This window comes from Salmo salar, chromosome 10, assembly GCF_965601325.2.
Source record: "Salmo salar chromosome 10, fSalSal1, whole genome shotgun sequence".
NCBI classification, from domain to species: domain Eukaryota; kingdom Metazoa; phylum Chordata; class Actinopteri; order Salmoniformes; family Salmonidae; genus Salmo; species Salmo salar.
The window spans coordinates 96,775,475-96,797,550 of NC_138300.1; the positions used below are offsets into that span (position 1 = coordinate 96,775,475).

General features: G+C 42.1%; 2 protein-coding genes across 3 annotated transcripts; one reads left to right on the forward strand and one right to left on the reverse strand.

The window, feature by feature from the left end:
- On the forward strand, positions 1–10,393 carry sephs1 (selenophosphate synthetase 1). 2 transcript variants are annotated; one of them, XM_014124946.3, is made up of 10 exons: positions 1–266; positions 4,644–4,772; positions 5,085–5,181; positions 6,702–6,805; positions 7,019–7,126; positions 7,242–7,396; positions 7,569–7,659; positions 7,856–7,955; positions 8,089–8,301; positions 8,424–10,391. In XM_014124946.3, the coding sequence occupies exons 2-10, from the start codon at positions 4,677–4,679 to the stop codon at positions 8,636–8,638; spliced, it is 1,179 nt and encodes a 392-aa protein (XP_013980421.1). In that variant the 5' UTR covers positions 1–266; positions 4,644–4,676; the 3' UTR covers positions 8,639–10,391.
- Positions 10,394–10,601: 208 nt separating this feature from the next.
- LOC106561238 (carnitine O-palmitoyltransferase 1, liver isoform) lies at positions 10,602–22,020 on the reverse strand. Its single transcript, XM_014124962.3, has 19 exons — positions 21,807–22,020; positions 20,528–20,687; positions 20,145–20,284; positions 19,818–19,989; positions 19,550–19,651; positions 19,253–19,390; positions 19,027–19,104; positions 18,819–18,926; positions 17,094–17,178; positions 16,698–16,893; positions 16,428–16,613; positions 15,479–15,584; positions 14,752–14,868; positions 14,436–14,600; positions 14,201–14,335; positions 13,435–13,587; positions 13,165–13,278; positions 12,911–13,003; positions 10,602–12,788 (listed from the first exon to the last, which is right to left on the reverse strand). Exons 2-19 carry the CDS (start codon positions 20,666–20,668, stop codon positions 12,702–12,704), a joined length of 2,316 nt encoding a protein of 771 aa, XP_013980437.1. The 5' UTR covers positions 20,669–20,687; positions 21,807–22,020; the 3' UTR covers positions 10,602–12,701.
- Between the last annotated feature and the right edge of the window lie 56 nt (positions 22,021–22,076).

A 22,076-nucleotide genomic window follows, 5' to 3' on the forward strand; every position in this document is an offset into this window, starting at 1 on the left:
GACCCTTTGTGATCTCGTGCTTTACCTCAAGATTTCTCCCGTTGTGATGACGGTCCTCACCTTGTGATATTATCTGATGCATGTACATCTATTTATTTTATGCATTTCCTAACGCGATAAAATGAAATATATTCAGTTGTAAAACAAAAAATAAAAGTTAATAGATTTTTCGTCAGGCTATCTTCAAGGACACCCGATTTACTCCAAATGCATTCTGGTACTGTTCCTTCTCTTGTTTCTGGAGACCCGCCGCTAAAGCAAAACCGGTAAGGATAAACTGGTGAGAGCAATTAAAGGGGAAATGTTATACGAATATAACTCTGGTTCAGCCCTATAAATGCAAAGGGGGGGTATTTTACATATATGTAATGCAGTATATGATTACAAACTGTGTGCAAATTGCATGTATGGCGTTATTTTATTGTTACAAAGTCTGTTGTAGCACGTCTCGCATGGCGCTGTACAGGAAGGGGTTAATTTTTTCCACCGCCGACATTTTTATGTACTGCTTTCCCGGTTACTTCGAAACATAAAATGCTATTTTTCGTTCTGGTCTCGCTAATTTAAATGATTAAGAATACAGTATTGTTTTATCCGCTTTTTAACTGTTGTATGAAACCCGATTAGTCACACAAACGATGTCCCACTTGATTAATAGTTAGCACATCAGCTAGCTAAACTCATTGATTAGCAAACAGGCTATTAGCTAATGTTAGCTCTCTGGCAGGCTACAAGCATGCAGCTGGAAGACAGGAAAAACTCACACAATTATTGCTAAGATTGTTTTAATGTCTGTAGATAGCTAATTGATTAATATTGGTAACTTTTGACTGCCGGAAATGATTTGGCTGAAAATGTCTGGTGCATGATTTAATTTGAGCCGGCGCACACTAGCCCAACTTCACATCCTCCTCGCACTGTTTCAGAAGCCAAACTCTGACTAGGACCCCAAGCGCAACAATTTATCCGGAGCCATGATAAAATACAGGATCACACAGTGACGCAAGATAGCCTGCAACTGGGATTGTGTTTAATATTTAATGTATTCAATTTTTGTTTTATTTAGCCATCAAATTGCCCGAGACCAGATCGACTAGTTAGGTCTGATTCTATGTCCAACGTCCACGCTTCTCATCAATGATATATTCTAGATGACTGACAGGAGGCGCTGTTTTGAATCCGCCGCGCCTCCATCTTGGCACTCCCCCAAAGTTAAAAAAAAATATTATTTTGGATCTTTAGAAATACATTTATTAATGTCTACATTTGTTTAGACACGATTATTCTATTAGACCCCTTAATGCATAGTTTAATGTGTGCTAAACATAAAATAAACAAAAACATTTACCATCTACCTTTTAAAAAAGTTTTAATGTTACTGTCCCTGCTACAACAACAAAATACTTAAATACATGTAATTTTGTCCCTGAAACATTTAATTGAAATACTGTAGAATTCCATTCATTCCTATGGAGGACTGCTTCTTCTGGTGAGTGCCAATATGGCTAACTTGGGGCTTCAAAGCCTCTTATTGGCCAATACATAGAATCAGCAAATTAAGGTTTATATATAAATCATTGCTTTTAATGTCACAGCAAAGTGAAACAGATGTGAATAAATACATGGAAACTGGTCTCTGGTTGCTATGTCAGTGAGTGGTCAACAAAAACAGTTTTTATACTCTGCAGAACTAGAGGAAAACATAGCCAAAACGTGGTTTCACATTGAGCTATGTGTTTTCTCACCTGTACTTGTCACTGTAAACAGGTGTTTATGTTAAAGGATATCAATGGAAGACTTGTGAATTTGGCCAAAACTACAGGTAACTGCCAAAATAAAGGAAACACCAACATAGTGTCTTAATAGGGTGTTGAGCCACTAGAACAGCTTCAATGCGCCTTGGCATAGATTCTACAAGTGTCTGGAACTCTGTTGGAGGGATGCGATTCTACAAGTGTCTGGAACTCTGTTGGAGGGATGCGACACCTTTCTTCCTAGAGAAATTCCATCATTTGGTGTCTTGTTGATGGTGGCGTAAAACGCTGTCTCGGGTACCGCTCTAGAATCTCCCATAAGTGTTCAATTGTGTTTTGATCTGGTGACTGAGACACACAACCTTTAAACCCCCTATGCTACTTTGAGACCCCTCTTTCAAAGTGACTAAGACCTCTTCTTGCTGTGGTAGCCAAAATAATGGGCAACTGGGCATTTTTACACATGACCCAAAGCATGATGGGATGTTAATTGCTGAATTATCTCAGAAAACCACACCTGTGCGCACTAGAACAATCAAATACTAGCTCTCCTTTCTTAGACGATCTTTGGAACAATCTGTGTGGATGGACTTATCCCACATAAAAAAATCTAACAGACACACATTATCACACATGTACACATATACGCTGCTGCTAATTTCAATCTATCCGATGCCTATTCACTTTACCCCTCCCTGCTACATGTACATATCTACCTTAATTACCATGTATCCCTGCACATTGATATGGTATTGGTAATCCTTGTATATGGCTTCATTCTTGTTTTATTTCTTGTTCTTTTTTCATTTAACTGCATCATTGGTAAAGAGCTTGTAAGTAAGCATATCACTGTAAGGTCTACAACTTCTATTTGGTGCATTTGACAAATACAATTTCATTTGATCTAAGAAATTAACTTTTCCCTTTTTTTGAGTGATTCATTTATGATTTATTGGATTTTGCAACAAGTTCAAGCCATTGATCAACTGATTCAGCTTTAAAGATACAGTGGCTTGCGAAAGTATTCATCCCCCTTGGCATTTTTCCTATTTTGTTGCCTTACAACCTGGAATTTAAATGTATTTTTGGGGGGGTTTGTATCGTTTGATTCACACAACATGCCTAACACTTTGAAGATGCAAAATATTTTTTGTGAAACAAACAAGGAATGAGGAAAAAAAAAATGAACACTTGAGCGTGCATAACTATTCACCCCCACAAAGTCAATACTTTGTAGAGCCACCTTTTGCAGCAACTACATCTGCAAGTCTCTTGGGGTATGTCTCTATAAGCTTGGCACATCTAGCCACTGGGATTTTTGCCCGTTCTTCAAGTTGGATGGGTTCTGCTGGTGTACAGCAATCTTTGTCATACGACAGATTCTCAATTGGATTGAAGTCTGGGCTTTGACTAGGCCATTCCAAGACATTTCAATGTTTCCCCTTAAACCACTTGAGTGTTGCTTTAGCAGTATGCTTAGGGTCATCGTCCTGCTGGAAGGTGAACCTCTGTCCCAGTCTCAAGTCTCTAGAAGACAGGTTTCCTTCAAGAATTTCCCTGTATTTAGCGCCATCCATCATTCCTTCAATTCTGACCAGTTTCCCAGTCCCTGCCGATGATGTTCTCGGGGTGATGAGAGGTGTTGAGTTTGCGCCAGACATTGTGTTTTCCTTGATGGCCAAAAAGCTACATTTTAGTCTCATCTGACCAGAGTACCTTCTTCCATATGTTTGGGGAGTCTCCCACATGCCTTTTGGCGAACACCAAACATGTTTGCTTATTTTTTTCTGGCCACTCTTCCGTAAAGCCCCGTTCTGTGGAGTGTACGGCTTAAAGTGGTCCTATGAACAGATACTCCAATCTCCGCTGTGGAGCTTTGCAGCTCCTTCAGGGTTATCTTTGGTCCCTTTGTTGCCTCTCTGATTAATACCCTCCTTGCCTGGTCCGTGAGTGTTGGTGGGAGGCCCTCTCTTGGCAGGTTTGTTGTGCCATATTCTTTCAATTTTTTAATAATGGATTTAATGGTGCTCCGTGGGATGTTCAGTTTCAGATATTTTTGCATAACCCAACCCTGATCTGTACTTGTCCACAACGTTGTCCCTGACCTGTTTGGAGAGCTCCTTGGTCTTCATAGTGCTGCTTGCTTAGTGGTGTTGCAGACTCTGGGGCCTTTCAGAACAGGTGTATATATACTGAGATCATGTGACACTTAGATTGCACACAGGTGGACTTTGTTTAACTAACTATGTGACTTCTGAAGGTAATTGGTTGCACCAGGTCTTATTTAGGGGCTTCATAGCAAAGGGAGTGAATACATATGCAGGCACCACAGTTTTTTGAAACAAGTTCTTTGTTTCACTTCACCAATTTGGACTATTTTGTGTATGTCCATTACATGAAATCCAAATAAAAATCCATTCAAATTCCAGGTTGTAATGCAACAAAATAGGAAAAATGCCAAGGGGGATGAATACTTTCGCAAGGCATTGTACATACATTTTTAGTTAGATTAGTTTTTTGTAAGTTCACTCACTTTGGACATTTTTGAGATATAAACTAATCTTCATTAATAGCACTTTGAGATACAAAATTATTCTTCAACACTATTGATAGCCGATGGTAAATTGTTCTAATCAAATGTCTGCATAAGCATCCACTATGCCTTTACCTTTTCAGTTTAGTAGTAGTTACACTAAAACAGAATATTTAATGTTTCACAACCTCTTTCCTTTACTCATCCCTCGGTCCTTCTCTCCTTATTTGCTGTATCCTGATCCTGGATGCTAATTGGTTGAACAGAGAAGAGATGTAGTCAGGGGTGACTGTCCAGTGTTACTCCAGCCATGTTTCTCATCCCTCTCTCCCCTTCTCCCTATCTTCTGTCCTCAGGTTATTGACTGAGGTCCCAAAGTGTCTCCAGCCATGTCTGTCAGAGAGTCGTTTAACCCAGAGAGCTACGAGCTAGACAAGAGCTTCAGACTCACACGCTTCACTGAGCTCAAAGGAACGGGCTGCAAGGTGGGTTTTTCTACACCCCTGGCGCTGTGAACAGATTTATTAGGGTACATCGAAGACTGGCTACTGGTGTAATGGCAATGAATAGAATGTTATTGGCCACTTAGTCTTTGCTGCTTTCAAAAGTGTCCTTGCTGTGTCTCTAGCGTCAACATTAAGTCATGTTTTGGAGCAATGAGCAGACATTTACTTTATTTTTATAACTATACAATGTAAAGTTTGGTGAGTTTGAGAAAAGCACTACAAATGCAACACATTAGGATGATGATTAAGCTTGACTTGTAGTTCTGAGGTAATCTGCTTGTTATTCCATAGGTACCCCAGGATGTGCTACAGAAGCTTCTAGAAGCCCTGCAGGAGAACCACTATCAGGAGGATGAACAGTTCCTTGGAGCCGTCATGCCCAGACTTGGTATGAACACACACACACTTTATTCACATCCATTCTTCAGATAACTTACAGTTTAACCTCTATGGGCTAGGTGGGACGCTTGCGTCCCACCTACTCAACAGCCAGTGGAATCCTGTGGCGCGATATTCAAATACCTTAAATGCTATTACTTCAATTTCTCAAACATATGACTATTTTACACCATTTTAAAGACAAGACTCTCGTTAATCTAACCACACTGTCCGATTTCAAAAAGGCTTTACAACGAAAGCAAAACATTAGATTATGTCAGCAGAGTACCCAGCCAGAAATAATCAGACACCCATTTTTCAAGCTAGCATATAATGTCACCAAAACCACAGCTAAATGCAGCACTAACCTTTGATGATCTTCATCAGATGACACTCCTAGGACATTATGTTATACAATACATGCATGTTTTGTTCAATCAAGTTCATATTTATATCAAAAACCAGCTTTTTTACATTAGCATGTGACTAGCATGTGACTAGCATTCCCACCGAACACTTCCGGTGAATTTACTAAATTACTCTTGATAATCGTTTACAAAAAAACATAACAATTATTTTAAGAATTATAGATACAGAACTCCTTTATGCAATCGCTATGTCCGATTTTAAAATAGCTTTTCGGTGAAAGCATATTTTGCAATATTCTGAGTAGATAGCCCGGCCATCACAGGCTAGCTATTTTGACACCCACCAAGTGTGGTACTCACCAAACTCAGATTTACTATAAGAAAAATTGGATTACCTTTGCTGTTCTTCGTCAGAATGCACTCCCAGGACTTCTACTTCAATAACAAATGTTGGTTTGGTTCCAAATAATCCATAGTTATATCCAAATAGCGGCGTTTTGTTTGTGCGTTCAAGACACTATCCGAAGGGTAAAGAAGGGCGACGCGCCCGGCGCGACAAACAAATTCAAAATATTCCATTACCGTACTTCGAAGCATGTCAAACGCTGTTTAAAATAAATTTTTATGCGATTTTTCTCGTAAAAAAGCGATAATATTCCGACCGGGAAACCCTGTTTTCGTTCAAAGACTGAAAATGTAAACATGGTGGAGTCTCGTGCACGAGTGCCACAGTCTCATTGTTCTCAGATCGACCACTATCCAAATGCGCTACTGTTTTTCAGCCATGGCCTGCAAAGTCATCATTCAACGTTCTGGCGCCTTCTGAGAGCCTATGGGAGCGTTAGAAAATATCACGTTATGCCAGAGATCCCCTGTTTTGGATAGAGATGATCAAGAAGGCCAAGAAATAGTCAGAGAGAGCGCTTCCTGTTTGGAATCTTCTCAGGTTTTGGCCTGCCAAATGAGTTCTGTTATACTCACAGACACCATTCAAACAGTTTTAGAAACTTTAGGGTGTTTCCTATCCAAATCAAACAATTATATGCATATTCTAGTTACTGGGCAGGAGTAGTAACCAGATTAAATCGGGTACGTTTTTTTATCCGGCCGTGCAAATACTGCCCCCTATCCCCAACAGGTTAATAATAACTGTTCTTTGCAGGCATTGGTATGGACACCTGTGTCATCCCCCTCAGGCACGGGGGCCTTTCTCTAGTCCAAACGACAGACTACATCTACCCGATAGTGGACGACCCCTATATGATGGTAGGTTCTCATTCTGTACCCCTCATTGTGTTAATGTTTTCAGGCATACCTTACATGCTTTAGGTCCTGTGAGTATCGTATAGATTGAGTAGTTACTGAGAGCTTTGGACTGGAGTCGTTTCTTTCACCTTGAGCAGAGTATGTGTTATCTTCATTCATATCTACAGTAAATCATGTCAATAATGCCTTCTTTATTCCTGTCTGTTTCTATAGGGGCGAATTGCGTGTGCCAATGTTCTAAGTGACCTGTACGCCATGGGAGTGACGGAATGTGACAACATGTTGATGCTACTGGGGATCAGTAACAAACTGTCAGAAAAGGTGCATGGCCACACACACACACACACACACACACACACACACACACACCCACACATACCAATGTGTAGCACCCAGCCACTAAATAGTCCCTCCCATGTCTCTGTGTCCCTGTCAGGAGCGGGACAAGGTGATGCCTCTGATCATCCAGGGGTTCAAAGATGCGTCGGAGGAAGCAGGCACGTCTGTTACGGGGGGACAGACAGTTCTTAACCCCTGGGTGGTCCTGGGGGGGGTGGCCACTACGGTCTGTCAACCCAATGAGTTCATCATGTAAGAACCCTCTCCTCACAGACAGCTGCCCTCCTGTCTTTCACACTTTTGGGGATTTCACTATTATTCAGATCTCTCTCTCTGAGCCTCTAAACTCTAATTGCTTTGATCATGTGAGCTGTGTTGTGATAGTAATGATAGCTATGGTGATGTGGTGTCTGCTGTCTTCCAGGCCAGACAACGCAGTGCCAGGAGATGTGTTGATTCTCACCAAACCTCTTGGGACTCAGGTGGCTGTGGCGGTACACCAGTGGCTGGACATTGTAAGTCTCAACACACTAACCTCTCCTTTGATTTACTGTATTGTAACTTAAACACTAAAATGTCAATGTAATGAACAAAACGTCTATCCGTCAAAAAATATCAACGGGAGGGACAGTTGGACCCAATCAAAGCTTTATCAGTCATTGCCATGCCTCAAAAGTGGTCTAAAATCGTATGTATATGTCTGTCCCTCAGCCTGACAAGTGGAATAAGATCAAGCTGGTGGTGACTCAGGAGGATGTAGAGCTGGCCTATCAGGAAGCTATGATGAACATGGCCCGGCTCAACAGGACAGGTACACACACCGCCCGACTCAACAGAACAAGTACCTGTCCTCAAGTTGTTCTCCCCCCTTCTCTCCTGTCTAACTTCTACCATTGTTTGGATGAATGTAATGTGAATATTGATGTAGTTGTTTTTCTCTCCAGCTGCAGGTCTGATGCACACCTTCAACGCTCACGCCGCCACTGACATCACTGGCTTCGGGATTCTGGGCCATGCCCAGACATTGGCACGGCAACAGCGTAGCGAGGTCTCATTCGTCATTCACAACCTCCCTGTGCTCGCCAAGATGGCCGCTGTGTCCAAGGCCTGCGGGAACATGTTCGGACTCATGCACGGCACCTGCCCCGAGACATCAGGTATGTGTGAATGTTTGTGTGTCTCTGGCCGTGCATGTGTTTTTTGTCGGCCTGTTGTCTGTCTAGGTTCTCTCACCTCTTTCACACATATACTCATCAGCCACCTCTGTCTCTATCTATAGGGGGTCTGTTGATCTGTCTTCCCAGGGAGCAGGCAGCTCGTTTCTGTGCTGAGATCAAATCTCCTAAATACGGCGAGGGCCACCAGGCCTGGATCATCGGCATTGTGGAGAAGGGCAACCGCACCGCCCGCATCATCGACAAACCACGAATCATCGAGGTCGCTCCTCAGCTCTCCACACAGAATGTCAACCCCACACCCGGCGCAACCTCATAATACCTCCCCTGCAATGCAGACTGGAACCACAGAGCTTGGCCCAGGTTTTTTTTTAGACTCATAGAAAACCATCCTAGAGTGTGTCAAACGTATACACGTGTGTGTATATATATATATATATATATAATATACACACAATTAACTGGGTTGAGGTGTATGTACACCTGCCTCAGACCGTCAGAAGCCTTAGGGGCAGGTCATCACACAATGGATGCAGTATCAACAAAAACATCTCTAAAAAGAAAACAACTAAAAATCCATTTGCCTTTTGTAATCTGTTATGTTTGACTGAAGAGGCAGGCAGCTTCTGGGTTTAAGAATAGATTATGATTATCCGATTCTGTTGATTCATTTAGAATCTTTAGGAGACTCTGGGTGTCCGTTGCCTCTTGGGCTCTTTTTTAAGGGTGCTCGTTCTCGACAAGCATGTGTAAGAGTAAAAAAAAAAAATTAAGCGATGGGTAGTGATATAGCGTTTTTGTTTGTCCGTTCACTTTGTGTACAGTTTAAAAACTTTAGTTCTAGTTTAAAGCTGTAACAGATGCCTGGAAAGATTGAAAAGTTACTGTCAAGAGAAAAGAGTGAACATAAGGGTTGCTTTTTTTACTTTCACTTTTTGTATCCCCCCCCAAAAAACGAATAAATCAAATAGATTTTTATTTTCTTGCCAGTTTTACAAGAACACTATCAAATTGATGGATCTAAAGGAATGCATTATCAAATTGGACTCCCTCTGTTCATATTGCTGTTTTGTACTTCTAATCAGTGATAGAATCAGTCACAACAAGGACATTAAATCCATTCTGTCATCTTACAGGCAATAAACAGAACATCCTGGTATAGTTTGGTATACTCACCTATGGAGATATGATCACACTGAGTAGGATTTGGAAGAAGTCTGAGCATGGTGTCTCAACTCTGTTGCATTGCACACACCTACCTTTTAAGGAAGCAGGTATCGTAAGAGGCAGATGAAACGGTGAGTGTTCAAGTCTTGGTTGACACTTTGCTCCATGAAAATAGTACCAGTGCATCCATCTGTAGCAGAGCTTACACTAGCTGATTTTCTATAGAATCTTCCAGTACCTAGAGGTTCCATACAATTTGTATACCGGTAGTGTACTTTGCTCAGATTTGCCAACACTAGTATTTCACACTATCCCAATAAATGTACAATCTGCATCTAATCATCCTGGTTGGGATAAGTGTAGTCTTAGGCTTCAAATCAGATGGAGAATTAACCAGCATTGGCCGACATCTGCATAGCAGATGTTTTAAAGTTGTGACTGCGGTATGAGATATTCTATCGGTGAGTGGCTGCTTCTGTATGTCACAAACCACTCCCTTAATCCTACCGCTCTAGAAAGTGTAGGCTATCGGTGTTTAGAAATAATTTATAAAATGTCAAACCATTGATGTTAGGCTAATGCATGTTTTCATGTTAATTTGAATGGGGAATTTATACGGTATCAATCTAATTCAAGTGTTTGAACTTCTAACGTGGCTGCATGGGATGTTTCAGTGTATCCAATGGCAGTGTCCACAATAAGGTAACACAATGAGACGCTTGTGGATTTGACAGCTCTATGCAGTTCCCACACTGCCAAAACAACTGCTATGCAGATGTCAATCTGATTGAATCTAGCCCTTAGTACTCTCCAGTCATCTGATGTAAGGCCTTTTCTAATGTCTGGTACCATAAAGGGTTGTATGGCACTGCTTACAAACTGAAATAAAACTGGATCCTCTCTTACACTGAAGGACTGCGTTTGTTCTCTCCTATAGTTTCTTAAAGCAGGATGTTGTCATTATGCCATGTAGTAACTAAGTACTTTGCACACCAGAATGTAATTCCTCTGCTATACATGGCAACTGGAAATGTACGTGGTGTAGTTGGCCACACAGTTCAGGTATGAGAGTATACATTTTTATGTGTCCTCAAGTCCAAAGAAGAGGTAAAACAAACAATCAACATATTCTTTATTATAATATACTCTAAACACATACGGTTGAAGTCTTAAGTTTACATACACCTTAGCCAAATACATTTAAACTCAGTTTTTCACAATTCCTGACATTTAATCCAAATAAAAATTCCCTGTCTTAGGTCAGTTAGCGTCACCACTTTATTTTAAGAATGTGAAATGTCAGAATAGTAGAGAATTATTTATTTCAGCTTTTTATTTCTTTCATCACATTCCTAGTGGGTCAGAAGTTTATATACACTCAATTAGTATTTGATAGCATTGCCTTTAAATTGTTTAACTTGGGTCAAATGTTTCGAGTAGCCTTCCACAAGCTTCCCACAATAAGTTGGGTGAATTTTGGCCGATTCCTCCTGACAGAGCTGGGGTAACTGAGTCTGGTTTGTAGGCCTCCTTGCTCGCACACGCTTTTTCAGTTCTGCCCACAACTTTTCGATAGGATTGAGGTCAGGGCTTTGTGATGGCCACTCCAATACCTTGACTTTGTTGTCCTTAAACCATTTTGCCACAACTTTGGATGTATGCTTGGGGTCATTGTCCATTTGGGACCAAGCTTTAACTTCCTGACTGATGTCTTGAGATGTTGCATCAATATATCCACATCATTTTCTTCCTCATGATGCCATCTATTTTGTGAAGTGCACCAGTCCCTCCTGCAGCAAAGCACCCCCACAACATGATGCTGCCACCACCGTGCTTCACGGTTGGGATGGTGTTCTTCGGCTTGCAAGCGTCCCCCTTTTTCCTCCAAACATAACGATGGTCATTATGGCCAAACAGTTCTATTTTTGTTTCATCAGACCAGAGGACATTTCTCCAAAAAGTACAATATTGTCCCCATGTGCAGTTGCAAACCGTAGTCTGGCTTTTTTAAGGCGGTTTTGAAGCAGTGGCGTCTTCCTTGCTGAGCGGCCTTTCAGGTTGTCAATATAGGACTCGTTTTACTGTGGATATAGATTATTTTGTGCCTGTTTCCTCTAGAATCTTCACAAGGTCCTTTGCTGTTGTTCTGGGATTGATTTGCACTTTTCGCACCAATGTATGTTCATCTCTAGGAGACAGAATGCGTCTCCTTCCTGAGCGGTATGATGGCTGCGTGGTCCCATGGTGTTTATACTTGCATACTATTGTTTGTACAGATGAACGTGGTACCTTCAGGCGTTTGGAAATTGCTCCCAAGGATGAACCAGACTTGTGGAGGTCCACAATTTTTTTTCTGAGATCTTGGCTGATTTCTTTTGATTTTCCCATGATGTCAAGCAAAGAGGCAGTGAGTTTGAAGGTAGGCCTTGAAATACATCCACAGGTACACCTCCAATTGACTCAAATCATGTCAATTAGCCTATCAGAAGCTTCTAAAGCCGTTACATAATTTTATGGAATTTTCCAAGCTGTTTAAAGGCCCAGTCAACTTAGTGTATGTAAACTTCTGACCCACTGGAATTGTGATACAGTGAGTTATAAGTGAAATAATCTGTCTGTAAACAATTGTTGGAAAAATTACTTGCCAAAACTATAGTTTGTTAACAAGAAATTTGTGGAGTGGTTGAAAAACGAGTTTTAATGACTCCAACAGAAGTGTATGTAAACTTCCGACTTCAACTGTACATACGATTCAGATATACTTCCTTATATATTACATCACTTAAATACTCAAAACAGTGCTATTTACAAGTGTACACATATTACAATCAGATGCAAATACTACTGCCTCTGAACTAAACAGATGCCTTGCCTATCCTTAATCTACATTACTATATCATATGTTCTTTAAAGCTACCAAGGCATTTTGTGCTTCATTGCTCTTGCCAGAATTGGTTCAATACTATGTTAAAAATTCACTGCCATTTTATAGAAGGGATTGTGCGAAATAAAGTCAAAATACTTTATTAAATATTTATTTCTACAAAACAATTCCCTCCTGCTAACTGAGTAAATATCCAAAAGATCTATAACTTGACCCATTCTAAAGCCGTTACCCAGAAGAGACTAGTTGTGACCCGCCGTTTTGGAAATAATGTAATGTCACAGAGCATGAAAATGTGGTATGAAGTCTATAAAGACCTTTCAGACTGTCATCACATCTCTTTCTTGTCGTTTTGGTCAAATAGCGCACGAATGTCCAGCATGGCCTGTCGAATGTTCTGTCCAAAGCGGTACGAGTCCTACAGAGAAAGAGACAGACAGTTGTTTGACCTGATAAAGATCCAGCTAGATTGCCATTAAGGTAGTATGTAAGTGCTATATACTCTATGGTTCATCATGTAGTGTGACACAATGGTCTCACCGTCTCAGGGCTGGAGAACTTGCTGGAGATGTGGAATGTGATGAGGTTCTCTCCTACAATGATGTAAGAGACGCCATAGCCGTCATCAGCCACCTGGGGGCGCAGGAGAGACAGTACCAATCACCCCTAACTCTGACTACATAGAAGTAAGAAGCAGACAGAAGAAGTAACAGAGGACACAATGGTAGTAGGACTTGAGAATCTGGTCCCAGCTAATTTCTTGTGTGTGTGTTGTGTGCGTGCGGTAGACTCACAGGGCCAAACCCCCCTCCTGCACCCACGTATCTTGGGAACTTGTTGATGTCGACCATGTTGAGCTGCTGTTGAGGAGTCTGACTAGTGGACAACCTCCAGGGCTCTGACAACACCTACACAGGGAGAGAGAGAAGGGGAAGGGAGGGGGGGGGGGGTCAATTGAGAAGAAGGGTAAGTGTAAATCTCTGATATCATATCACTTGGCTGCCAAAGTATAATTTAACACATATAATGGTGTTGACTACACAAACACTCAGAAGTGAGCTGACCTGTTTGAGGAATGGTGAGTCGATGTTGAGGTACTTGGACATGATGTAAAGACAGAAGAGGTGTCTGTCGATGCCAGAGCCTGTCATGGCCAGACGATACATGTTCTGGTGTTTGTCTGCAGCCTTCCGGAAGAGATCCAACCTCTGGGCACTCTGCTCACAGAAACAACAGATGATATTCAATCAAAACCCAGATCCAGCTAAAAAACACAACAGATAGTGCAGTGGTGGCCAGCCCTCCACCTTCAGAGCTACTGGTTTTGCTCCAGCCCTATTCAGACACACATGATTGTACTAATCAACTGTTCATCAGCACCTTGAATAGCTGAACCAGGTATGTTAGTGCAGGGCTGGAACAAAAGCAAAAAGTGCATAGCCAGTAGCTCTCCAGAAGGAGGGTTGGTCATGCTTGCTCTAGAGGACACACTCCTCTCGCTAGATAGGTACAAGAAACAGACATTTGGGTCCTGGTCACCTAGTTCTCAGAGTCAGAATGACCTGAGCCTCACTGGCAGAGTTACATCATGTCACTGTCAATCAGTAACTCCCACAGACAAGGCTACTCACCTGCAGTGCTGCACCCACACTGTATTTAACCACAGATATAGTCAAACATCTGATGATTTATATCTAGCATGCATAGCATGTATGTGGAAGGGGACTGTTACTGCTCTTGTGCTGTCATTAGTGCATTCTATATTGCCTCTGAAATGATTAACAAAGGTACACAGTAAGAGAGGTGTGTGTTTAAGGTGTGTGTCCTCACCTTAGTGTTCTTGTCTTCCATGGCTCTGACGAAGGCTGTGGACTCTATGGTGCAGGAGCGAACCGTCTCTGTCCTACCCTCACGGAACATCCGGGTCATCGAGGCCTCATACGTCAGACAGAACTCCCCCTTATCCTACAATACATAGACAACAAATACATTCAGTTTATTTGCTTGAGACATGATATTGTTTGTCTGTTGTCTATTCATGGCTGACACACACACACACACACACCCTGAATTGAGCCAGCTGCAGTGCTAGCTGTATGAAGGCATCAGGACTGGTCCTACTCTTCTTGATCAGGCCCTTCCCAAACTCATCAAACAGGCAGCCATGGAAGTCCACGTCATCAGCTATCTCCTTGGCAACCATGTAGGAATCCTCAATGACCTCCTGGCACTGAGGGATGAGGAGAGACCAGAGACCAGAAAGGCTCAGACAAGACAGCCTGTAGAAACTACTGACTGGTCTACTGAACACAACACTAAACTAGCTTTCCCCTCTTTACTAAAGCTACAACTTTTGATCCCTAACACATTAGAAGCCATACCTCCAATGGAATGTCCCATTGCAGTTTGGCGGTGGGAGGCAGGCCCTTGTTGATGTCTCCTTTGCAGTGCCCCTCCTCTGTGTAACCCAGATGGAAGCAGTCCGTTGCTAGGACGTACTACACAGAGACAGCAGCACAGCAACCATTACATTCACACAACACAATTAATCACACCATGTCATATATTGTGTTTAAGAATAACATGTTTGTAATACATCATTAATACACCATCAACAGACATAAGCGGTCGCTAGGGGGCCCCCGACCTCAAAAAAAGGAACTCAGTCAGGGTCTCAACTTACTGTTCAGAGTAAGAATAGTAGAAAACACCAGGTGCAATTAGCTGACACAGCCATGTACATTTTTTGATTGGTAGTTAGTCTAGCCAGCTTGTAGTAATCATGGCCGAATACCGACCAGGCATGTGCCCAGGGGCCCTGACCTCCTGGGGGCCCACAGATTGTGTTAGTCATTCTCACTCAGATATCATATTAATATGACATAAGTCATGGCAAAATGTGTAGAATTTGGGGAAATTAGCTTTAAAACTGCAGAAATGTCTCTCTACCACATGGAAAATGGGTAGAATTGCAGGAAATTAGGCCTAAATTGTACATTTTTCTCCTCGCCATCAATAGGGGGGCCACAATTTTTTTTGCCGTGAGGTGGGGCCCCCCAACCAAATCGCACTTAGGGCCCCCAAAAGGCTGACCATCAATAACATTACCTCCCACATGTGTCCTACAATGGGAGCGTCTGCCCACGAGTGTTCTGCATTGACCCCCAGTTTACCATTCTTATAAGCAATCAGGGTGAAGGATTTGTCAAACCACCTGAGAGAGAGAGAAGGCATATCAGGTTAAACACTGAAACACACATCATAAAGGCAGTGCACAGAAAAGCAATATAGCGCTAAACTATCCTCTCTGAAATAGGCCTACTTTACAACGCATCTTTTCTGTCCCGTCCCACCTGTCATAGCACTTCCCGTTCATCTCACCTGTCATAGCACTTCCCGTTCATCTCACCTGTCATAGCACTTCCCGTTCATCTCACCTGTCATAGCACTTCCCGTTCCTCTCACCTGTCATAGCACTTCCCGTTCATCTCATCTGTCATAGCACTTCCCGTTCCTCTCACCTGTCATAGCACTTCCCATTTGTCTCACCTGTCATAGCACTTCCCGTTTGTCACACCTGTCATAGCACTTCCTGTTTGTCTCTCACCTGTCATAGCTCTTCCCGTTTGTCTTTCTCCTGTCATAGCACTTCCCGTTTGTCTCACCTGTCATAGCTCTTCCCGTTTGTCTCACCTGTCATAGCACTTCCCGTTCGTCTCACCTGTCATAGCTCTTCCCGTTTGTCTCATCTGTCATAGCACTTCCCGTTTGTCTCATCTGTCATAGCACTTCCCGTTCGTCTCACCTGTCATAGCACTTCCCGTTCGTCTCACCTGTCATAGCACTTCCCATTTGTCTCATCTGTCATAGCACTTCCCATTTGTCTCATCTGTCATAGCACTTCCCGTTTCTCTCACCTGTCATAATACTTCCCATTTGTCTCACCTGTCATAGCACTTCCCATTTGTCTCATCTGTCATAGCACTTCCCGTTTCTCTCACCTGTCATAATACTTCCCATTTGTCTCACCTGTCATAGCACTTCCCATTTGTCTCACCTGTCATAACACTTCCCGTGCAGCACGGACTTGGCGTACAGGTCCAATGATCCCAGCTTGTCAGGGTCGTAACCGTGCTCCTCGTCGTCAAGGGTGAGGAAGAAGGCTGACGTCTCGATGGCCTCCAGAGAGGCTTTGTTAACACCCTGGCTGAAGTACTTCAGACGAGCCCGCGCCCAAGGAACTCTGGGAGAGGATAAGAGGTGGACATTGTATTTCTGATGTGTGTGTGAGGAAGGAAGGGACTTTCGTGCCTATATGTGTGTATACCTGTTGCCGGCTGTGAGGGCAGCCAGTTTGAGTTCCCCAGGCTGTGGCTCCGTGGTGTCGTCGAGGATCCTCTGGAACTGAGTCTCCAGCTCAGAGGGCCAGAGGTGGCGTCCCCCGTAGTACAGCCACACCTTGAAGAAGCGGCCCTTATGGTACACCACCAGGTGCTTCCGGTCACTCAGGTGCTGAACAAAGTCTGGACCAAGGAGTAGGAGAGGGGGTGAGGACATAGAACATTATAAGGCGGTGGGGAATGCACACTTCTCTTGAATGATAGTTTTTGTTTAAGATGGTCAGAAGATGTGTCTGACACAAACTCATGTTCATATTGATTCATGCAACTACCCAGCGATAGTTTGATAGTGTTATGCCCCCAGAAGGCAGCAGCGTGCTCACCTGTCTCTATGCCAGGGATACGTGTGGTGTTGAACATCCTCTCCATCTGATAGGAACACATGGGCACCACCCCCAGAGCCCTCAACTAGAGAGAGAGTATGCCAAACAAAAACCATTGACTGCAAAGATAAACAAACCATACAACTCTATGCACAAGGACTACATTTAAAAGTCCAAAGCAGCCATTTCTATCACCATAACAAATAATTTCTGGGTAACAATTAAGTACCTTAATCTAACCACTAGGCGGCAGGTAGCCTAGTGGTTAAAGCATTGGGCCAGTAACTGAAAGGTTGCTGGATCGAATCCCCGAGCTGACAAGGTAAAAATCTGTTGTTCTGCCCCTGAACAAGGCAGTTAACCCACTGTTCCTAGACTGTCATTGTAAGCAAGAATTTGTTCTTAACTGACTTGCCTAGTTAAATAAAGGTTAAATAAAATAAAAAAATGTATAAACCTTACTATGCTTGGTCAAAAATGCACAGAAAAAGCTTCTTAGCAAAGAGCAATTTCTCAAGCAGGAATTTTGCTAGGACTGTCTGGGAGTGGTCTGAGTGAGGAGGGGAAAACTGAAAACTAGCTGTTAATGGAATCCCACTGACATTTTTGGTGGTATCATCATTTTCACAATATTATTCCAACCAGTGTGTAAAATATATATATATATATATATATATATATATATATATATATATATATATATATATATATGTATATGTATATATATATGTATCAAACAATTTCCATAGAAAAGTTTACAAAAACACATTTACGCGAAGTACAGTGCACAGTACAGTTTGGTAATAACGGTGAAATCTCCCTCAGTTTTTTAGGTGACCACGTTTTCCAAAAACTCCGAATTATCTACTCTGAATTATGATTCAAAGATCTTTGCAGAAAGAATGGGGTGACAGCTATGATATGACCACTTGAGTTTGAAAAAATCTATTTTGGTTATTGAACTACAGTAAGTGAAGTGGAATAACAGCCGATAACAGAATGATGGTAACATAACATAATGGGTCCATTTCATGACACGTTTTAATCACTTAATATATCATCAACCAAACTGTTATCAGTAAAAACACTATAACTAGGTAGGTCTACCTTTACTTTTTACCTCTGAACTTTCATTATCCTCCCTCCTCATAAGAGATATATTTTATTTTTATCTCAAAGATATGTGGGTATTTGGTCACAGAAATACAATATATATTAAACTTACAGAAGGCAAATCATTTCTGCAAAACAAAATATAAGTGTTGATATTTGTTATTGTGTTTTTATGTATTTCTAATAACTTAAAATACTTTTTCTGCTAGATGTTTCTAGGACCCCTTTTCCATGAGTTTGACCAAAGATCTAAGCCTTTGCTTATTCCTAATTTTTAGTAGGGAAAATGGTTGGAAAATGTATATATTCCTTAATTTCTCAAAACATACTCTTTGCTTTCATTTGACACCAAATTTGATGTGTTCCTATGGACTTCATAGGTTAGTGCTCATGGGGCTTTTGAAATGGAAATGCCCTAGACCAGAAACAAGTCGAAGGCAGTGGGAGGATGATTTAGGTTAACAGAGAAGGAGGGAGATGACCTGGGTTATTTAGGGGGTAGAGAGAGAGCCGAGGGCCAAAAGGGAAATGGGGGAGGGACCTGAATACTCTCAAGGGTACAAAGAGGGAGAGAGAGGGGGTGAGAGAGACAAAGAGAGGGGTACTCGTTACCGGTGCATGTTCTCCTCTCTCTAGTTTGCGTCGGTACTGCAGCATAGCGTGAACCACATTCCCTGCCCGAGCTGCCTGTCTGTGTGTGGGAATCACGTACAGCAGATCCTAAAGCAGATCATCAAATACATCATTAGGTAAAGGTTACTGGATACATCTCAAGCAATGCCATGTTCCCTGTATGAGTACCCATATAGACATGTCTTACCATGGCGTAGAAGTTACTGTTGACCATGATGGGACTCCTGCCTCTCAGGTAGATGTACTCCTCCCACCAATCACTCACCTGTAAAACATCATCTATTACAATAATTTGTTCAACTACTAATTATTTGTTTTAAAGAGCACTTTGAGCACTCACCAAAACAGCTTAATAAATACATTTACCACATTATCGTTTCATGTAACCTGACATCACACTTCAAAATACGTACGTAGTTAGTAGCCCACCAGGATTTGAGGATGAGGTATTTCTGGAGTTTGGGTGCCTCGTCTCTCTTGAAGTCATTGGCCACCACCTCCATCTGGTTGTACTGCTCATCATCCAGCAGGGGGCGCACTGATTCCAGGTACTGCAAGGTCACATAGTGATTATATGACATAATACTGATATGTAGTGTACATATATGGTTCTACACTGGTCCTGGTCCATCACTTTCCTGAACAAATGTGATCAGTTTCATATTGTATTTCATCTAAGCACATGAGACACATAACCACCTCTCTCTCACCCTGGTTATGGTGTCGTCCACGCTAGGCACAGGTAGTCTGGGTAGGGAGGCCTGGAAGCTGTAGAGGAGAGGTCTGCGGCCAGAGAACATCTTCACCAGACTCTAAAGAGAAACAACACAACACAATGACTGGGTTAATTGTCAGAATAATCAAATACTCATGGATGAGATTAAGAACTCAGAAAATATATTGTCTTGATTCTGAACTATAAGTGAGCTGCTCTTTTGATCATGTTTCTATTGAAATAGAGACATTTGACAGACGTACCAGCCAGAGTTTGGTGCAGAAGCTCATTTTGCCGTGGGACTCAAAGATCCAGGCGTGGTAGGAGAGAAGGGCCTTGAGAATGTACCTCAGCATGAGGATGAGAGAGAGCCACAGGCCCGTGGCAAACAGGATGGCACTCAGCACTGTCTGGGTCTGCACTGTCATGTAGTCACTGGAGAGAGGAGAGAACCTCACATCTAAATGATGTGCATTGTCCTTTAACAGAAAATTCTTTCCACAGATACCCACAGTTATATACTTAATCTGAAAAAATATGCATCGCTCTTCCCCAATGCCTCTTCATCACTGTGTTATTTGCTCACTGACCTGACAGGCAGGGTCCTCTTGATGGTATCTATCATTCCCAGTGATGGGTCTATCCTGGCATACATGGTGCTCATGATGGCTATCACCGCGATCAGCCAACTGGATGGGCTGGCAGGGTAGACGCCTGTCAATATCCCATTCTGAAATAAAATAATTCAATGTTAATTTAGATCGTTAGCCTACAAACAGACCAACAAGGCTATTCCTGGATGTGCTAGCCTATGTCCCAGCCAAGCACTAGGCTACAGACACCTGATTCAATCAAGGCTATAATAATAACTTGAATCAGTTGTTTTAGTGCTGGACTGCAACAAAAACCAAACTAGCTATCAGATTCAGGTTTGGTAATGACTGTAGGGCTACTTAGTCATTCGAAAACAAACCTTAAATCTTATGGCGCGCTTTATCCATGACGTCACTCCCGACAGGTAGATATGTTTGAGTACCTCGCGGCTCAGGTGGAGGTCGATGCCGTCTGGGGTGACGGTGAACTGGAAGCCAACCGCCTGATGTGCCTCCGCCATCCCGGTGACGTTGAAGACCCTGTTAAGAGAGATAGATAGATAGACAGAGACGTTGAACTTCAATTGTTTACACACGTGAATTTATTTTTAAATGTTTGCTCTTGCACAATTATCAAACCAAACCAACTTTAGGCTAATGGATGGATGTGGGAATGAAGTTAACCCTTAATCAATTTCAGGTGAGAGAAACAGTGCTGCATTACCACATTTGCTACCTCCTTTTTTGTTGTTGTTGCAGTTTTAAAGCTAATTTCCTGGAATTCTACACATTTTGCCATTGCTTATGAGGTGTTCATATGCCATCTCAGGGGCCCCGTGGCACATGCCCTGCGTGCGCGTTCAGTAATCCGGCCCTCTTGTAATTTCATGGATTTGTTAAATATTTTCTAACTGTATGTGGAGGTCATAAGTCTGTTTATGTTGTGGCCCGGTTGACTGAAAAGTGGGCTTGGATTTCTTTTTCCATGTCATATGACGGGCCAGCAGCTAAGTGGGGCAAAGTTGAAATGCCAGATATAGCCTAGGCTACTGGCATGCGCTCAGATGTAGGACTGGTTTAAAAATATAAACACTGCAGACTAGGAAGAGTATGTGACGTCTACTACACCACAAACCACATAATGAAACATTTTGCAAGGTGAATTCATAAAAAAATATTCCAATAAATAGGCTTTATCAGTGCCATAATACATGATAATACAGTTCCATCAGTGCTAAATTGATATTTCTCTAGTATAGCTGTATATTATGTGTCCAGTCACCTACATGTTTAGATTTAAGAAAATGTAGTTTTTTAACAATATAAACTGAAGAATGACACGATTCATTCCCTTCAGCTAACATTTACAATAGTAAATTCATTATGATGATGCAGACTTCCTATGAATAAACATTTGTCTAGCCTCTTACACACAAATATTGTGTGGCACAAGGAGCCTACGCAATTACTAACTTTTGGCTTGCTTTGTTTGTCAAACATCTGAAATGCACTATACCCAACACCAACAACAAATCCATATGGTATCTAACTATACTAGGCTACGGTATTACATACATTAGTGTTTCATGGACAGCTACAGTAGCCTAAGAAATTATACATTATAGCAATCTAAAAACCAAACATTCAGTAATTCCATACCTTTTTGCTTAGGGATTCAATTCAAGCTTGCTGAAGTGAAACAGAAGAAGGCAGTGACTGTGGTTTCTCTCAGTGGAATTCCTCTGGGCCGGGGCTGAACCTCTCTGTGTTCTGTGTGTGATTCCTATGTCCTTGAAGTGGCTTTCCTCAGGTACTGAGAGCAATGCTATCCCCTATGCTTTCTCCCTTCCTCCCCCCTCTCTCTGTCTCTCTCTCTCTCTCTCTCTCTCTGTACTTCCCCTATGCCCCCCCCCAGACTTTTCTATCTGT

Coding starts and splice junctions, on each gene's coding strand:
- LOC106561238 (XM_014124962.3), bottom strand. CDS start 20,668: ATGGCGGAGGCACATCAGGCGGTTGGCTTCCAGTTCACCGTCACCCCA. Junction 14,336..14,435: donor TGCAGCTGGCTCAATTCAGG/GTGTGTGTGTGT, acceptor TATGTATTGTAG/GATAAGGGGGAGTTCTGTCT. Junction 13,588..14,200: donor TGGAAGACAAGAACACTAAG/GTGAGGACACAC, acceptor TTCTGTGAGCAG/AGTGCCCAGAGGTTGGATCT.
- sephs1 (XM_014124946.3), top strand. CDS start 4,677: ATGTCTGTCAGAGAGTCGTTTAACCCAGAGAGCTACGAGCTAGACAAG. Junction 5,182..6,701: donor AGCCGTCATGCCCAGACTTG/GTATGAACACAC, acceptor TGTTCTTTGCAG/GCATTGGTATGGACACCTGT. Junction 7,127..7,241: donor GTAACAAACTGTCAGAAAAG/GTGCATGGCCAC, acceptor TGTCCCTGTCAG/GAGCGGGACAAGGTGATGCC.